The 4863-nt window shown below is 58.9% G+C and overlaps 1 protein-coding gene across 1 annotated transcript; it reads left to right on the forward strand.

Annotated features, from left to right (window-relative positions):
- The first annotated feature begins 25 nt into the window (after window positions 1-25).
- NAA10 (N-alpha-acetyltransferase 10, NatA catalytic subunit) lies at window positions 26-3673 on the forward strand. Its single transcript, XM_027767570.1, has 7 exons — window positions 26-185; window positions 439-497; window positions 1402-1447; window positions 1542-1657; window positions 1848-1892; window positions 2810-2894; window positions 3375-3673. The coding sequence occupies exons 1-7, from the start codon at window positions 99-101 to the stop codon at window positions 3609-3611; spliced, it is 675 nt and encodes a 224-aa protein (XP_027623371.1). The 5' UTR covers window positions 26-98; the 3' UTR covers window positions 3612-3673.
- Window positions 3674-4863: the final 1190 nt, after the last annotated feature.

A 4863-nucleotide genomic window follows, 5' to 3' on the forward strand; every position in this document is an offset into this window, starting at 1 on the left:
CCCCAGAACCCCCCGGGAAGCTGCCGAGCCCGGGGAGGGGGGCTCCCGGCCCTGACCGCACGCCCGCCCCTGCCCCTGCCCCGCAGCCGGAGGACCTGATGAACATGCAGCACTGCAACCTGCTCTGCCTGCCCGAGAACTACCAGATGAAGTACTACTTCTACCACGGCCTCTCCTGGCCCCAGGTGGGCGGGCGGCCTCGGCGTCGCGGGCTGCGAGCGCTGGCCCAGGCGCGAGGTCCCCACCTTGTCTGTCCTCGTCGGGTCAAGGACAGGGCACGGTGTGGTGGGGGTGCTTGGCAAGAGATCGCGAGCTGTCACAAAACCACTCTACTTGACCAGCGTCATTGGTGTCTCACGCATAGCGGGAGGTGGTCGGGGGACAAGGCGTCCTGTCGGGGCACCTCCAGCTCTGACTTCCTTTCCTCTCTGTCACCAGCTCTCCTACATTGCTGAGGATGAGAATGGGAAGATTGTGGGGTATGTCCTGGCCAAAATGTGAGTCACCGAGGAGGAAGAGCAATGCCTGAGAGCTGGGGGAGGGCAGAGCCACATGGCTGGTGGATGTTGCCGTGCGATTTGATTCTCAGTTAGTAGGCTTTTGCTGCGTTTGAATGCTACATGAGGAACCACCACTGTCACACTGTTAGCGACCAGACCCTGTGGTTTACCTGCTGTGCTACCTAGTTTGCGCGTTCTGTGGGTTTGGATGGAAGACTTGTGCCCCACCTGTTCGTTCTCCCTCCCTCCCTCAGCTCCTGGGAACTGGTGATCTTGGTACTGCCTCCATGGCTCTGCCTTTCCCAGATATCAGAATTTGAATCATTCAGTCCGAGGTTTTTACAGACTGACTTCTTTTTTTTTTTTTTTTTTTTTTTTTTTAAGAGGTTTTTTTCATAGGGGTTTTGTGTTCCCCTGGTGTGCTCACTGGACAAACAGAAAGCGAGAAATCACTCCTCGGGTTGGATGGCCACACCGCAGTCCCTTCTCCTCCATTTTCCTCTTGGGATTTTGGGCACGCACGCACACGCACACGCACCTGGCATGAGTTTTAAGCCATTGGGTCCAGGACTTGAACCACAGTCGACCATGTGGGAGTCCAGCAATGGAACCACTGCAGCATCTGCCGATCCCTAGACTGGCTTCTTTTCATTTAGTAATATGTATTTAAGGTTCTTTGTCATCTTTTTGTGGCTTGACAGCTTCTTTATCAGGAAACAGAATTGCGGGTCTGGTAGGTACAATGTGGGGGTCTGAGGCTGCAGAGAAGCAGGATTGTCTGCTCTGGTCTAGGGGTGCCAGTGTCTGGGGGCACTAGAGGGCCAGCCTGGAGGAGAGCTGGGTGTGTACATGCCAGGAAGATGACTGTCCTTTCTAACCTCTTGCCTTTCACCGTTTCTAGGGAAGAGGACCCAGATGATGTGCCCCATGGTCATATCACCTCATTGGTATGTAGGCCCCGCCCGTACTCTGATGGGGCTGGAAGTCAGGGGTAGTTGGGGCAGCCCTCGAGGTCCTGCCTCCTGTCCCCTCTCCCACCAGGCTGTCAAGCGTTCTCACCGGCGCCTTGGGCTGGCTCAGAAGCTGATGGACCAGGCCTCCCGAGCCATGATAGAAAACTTCAATGCCAAATATGTCTCTCTGCATGTCAGGAAGAGGTGGAAGCTGTGCTGAGGGGAGGGGAGCTAGCGGGCAAGGGGGTAGACAGCTGCCATCTTGATGGGGATCCTGGGGTGCCCTGGGTTTTGGAGAAGAGCCATGAAGTGGGATTAGTGAGGGGGGGGTACAGGAGGAGGAGCAGGGCCTGGCCAAGTCTGCGCAGCTCAGCAGTGCCTTGTTCCCCTGCAGTAACCGGGCCGCCCTGCACCTCTATTCCAACACCCTCAACTTTCAGTAAGTAGATCAAGATTTCTCTAGAGTGCTGGGGCTGGTCCCAGGTCTGGCCCACCCCATCAGCTGAGATGGGCTGAACTGCCTGCCAAGCAGGAGGGTGGTGTGGCTGAGACGGGGAGCAGCTGACACCTGCCATTCCATACATTCTGGAACAGAGGAGGCGTTTGTTGTGTTGTGGGTGGGGACACTGTGGCTTGACGCTGGCTGAGACTGGCGGAGGGCAGGGCAATGGAGACACACCCCATGGCTTCTTAGTGGAAATGGAGCAGGGGGCAGAGCCGTGGGTCCAGGGCATGAGCAGGGGCTGATGGAACAAGTTCCAAGTGACCAGGCACCTAGAACCACCCACTGAGTGCAGAGAAGGGAGAAAATGGCACACCAGTGACCCGAGCATGCCCAGGAGGGCTGGCAGTGAGAGCAGTGGGGCCCCTGGAGCCCTGCACAGCTTTGTGGATGGTGGCAGGCCTGGTATCTCCATGTGCCCAGCATAGGAGGCAGAACCTGGACCCGGACATTGGCAAGCCCAGTAGACAGTGGGGAGAAGCGAGGCTGGTGGGCTGTCCACGGAGATAGTGGTCAGCTTGGGGGGTGAAGGGGAGGGGGTGGTTAGGAAGGGGTGGCCTCTGGCAGTAATGCCTCAGCACTGTCAGCCACCCCTCTCCATGTCTGAGGTCCCTCATCTCTTCTCCCTCCCAGGGGCAGGGCCGAGTTGGCTCAGCCTCTGGCCTCCCGTCTGGGGATGAGCACCCCTCCCCTAGTTCTGATTGCTGTGGCAAGGCAGAGGCCCCCCAGGTACTCAGGAGGTATGGGGAACAGGTCCGGAGAGGGCCAGGCCCAGGGCTGGTGAATTTTTCCAGAGGCTGGGGAGAATGCACCCCAGGTTTGGTCTTTCTCTTTGCCCCCCGCCCCACCCCCAGGATCAGTGAAGTGGAGCCCAAATACTACGCAGATGGAGAAGATGCCTATGCGATGAAGCGGGATCTCACCCAGATGGCGGAGGAGGTAAGACTCGAGCAGGCAGCGGCTGAGGAAGGTCCCTGCACCAAGGAGGAGCAGGGTGAGGAAAGCCAGTGAGAGAAAGTGGCAGCCCTTGATCCCTGCGAGTGGGGAGGCCCGCAGTGCCACCTGCTGGGGCTGTGTTGCTGCTAACCCTCATGTCTCCAAGGCTGGCGAGGGGAAGGCGGGCGGCCTTTTAAGGGGCTGTGGAGGAAGAAGCCTCGGGGAACGACAGGGAAGGGGAGGAGGATGGCCTGGTGCCATGACACTGGGCTTCACAGGAAGCCAGGGGTCCAGTTCTGCCTCCGTGAAGGAGGCATGGCCACTCTCACTTTATAGCCAGGAAACAGGCCCAGAGAGCTGCAGTGCCAGGACTCAGACCAGGCCTCCCTGCTCCATCCTCTGGACCCCCGCCCCCATTTGCCCTGGCTCCTGGAGACTGAGGCCTGTCTTGTTCCTCTGCTTCCCCTGGGCTCCTGACGGCAGCTGAGGCGGCACCTGGAGCTGAAGGAAAAGGGCAGGCCCGTGGTGCTGGGCTCCGTGGAGAACAAGGTGGAGAACAAGGGTGGTTCACTTCTGAGCTCGGGTGAGGCCTGTCGGGAGGAGAAGAGCCTGGCTGCAGAGGATAGTGGCGGGGACAGCAAGGACCTCAGCGAGGTCAGCGAGACCACAGAGAGCACCGACGTCAAAGACAGCTCCGAGGCCTCTGACTCGGCCTCCTAGAGCCTGCCCACCACATCCCCACCTCATGAGCTTTCACAATAAACTTCACCCCATGACCTGGGGGAGTGTGTGTGTGTGTGTGTGTGTGTGTGCATGTGCGCGCGTGTGCCACGGGGGTGCACTCCAGCTCTCCTGTGTCTGTGGGGACCTTCACGGCCTTTTGGCCCACATAGAAGGGAAGAGCTTTGTCAGGCTGTAGCAATGGGGCTCCCCAGCCTGATGGCTTTGGCAGCTTCATGCCAGAAAGGGAGGCCTTGGACTTGAGGGAGAAACCCTTGCCTCCAGAGCGGGGCTCTGCCACCACCTTGCTGGCCTCAGCATCCTCATGGACACTCCAGGCTGCCATAGAGAGTCCCTCAGGTCCCCCACACTGAGTGTGTTAAAGGACAAGCCTGGCTAGTTAGCTCAAACCCTGAAGACGGTCTCCTGTCCTCACTGGCCCTCACTGCCTCTGCTCGGCCCTGACCTTGAGTCCTACTTTCAGCCCTTTCTCCCCCGGCACTTTCGTTCAGCTACAGCACATTCAGCCCTCCTGGGCTCGGTTGGGCTTATCTGCAGAGTGCTGTCTGGGTAAGGATCCAACCAGCTCCTCAGCCACCCAAGCCCTGCCCACTGTCCAGGTAATGCCAGTCCTGTGTCCAGCCACCTAAGTGCCTCTGGAATCTGCTTTCCAACCTGAGCCCTCATTGGAAAAGAAAGAACAGGCCTGCCTTCTGGTCAGTTTCAGGTTTGAAGAATTAGGATAGTGGTGCCCCTGTGAACATTGTATCCGGTGGCCTGTTACCGTCCTGAGCCAGGGTGGATTCATTCTTGCAATCCAAGGCTTACGTGCCCGGTGCGCCTTCTTTGTGTTGTATGGTCTCTGTGAGTTTTGACAGGCATAAAGCCACCTATCCCCCATTACAATTTCATGGCCTCGCCCTAACCCTGACTTTCCTTCTGGCTGCAGTGCCTTCACCTGCTCCTACTCGCTAGGCAGGCTCTGCCTGGGCTGACCACCTCCCAGCGCAGCGCTGCACTCCCGAGCTGTCATCCCTTTTGCTCCTGCCTCTGCAGGTGGCACACTGCTCCTTTGCTAGATTGAATAAAACTGTGCTGGCCCCTGGAGCTTCTCACTGGCTGCTGCCCGTCACGTGACTATCAGTCAGCAGGGGCGGGCACGGAGGCAGACGCGGGAGGCGGTGCCGGCACCGGAAGGTTGCGCCTGCGCACATTCGCCGCTCTCGGGCTCGCCGTAGGGGGGGGGCACAGG

The sequence above is a fragment of the Tupaia chinensis genome, unplaced genomic scaffold, assembly GCF_000334495.1.
Source record: "Tupaia chinensis unplaced genomic scaffold, TupChi_1.0 Scaffold144326_1, whole genome shotgun sequence".
Taxonomy (NCBI): domain Eukaryota; kingdom Metazoa; phylum Chordata; class Mammalia; order Scandentia; family Tupaiidae; genus Tupaia; species Tupaia belangeri.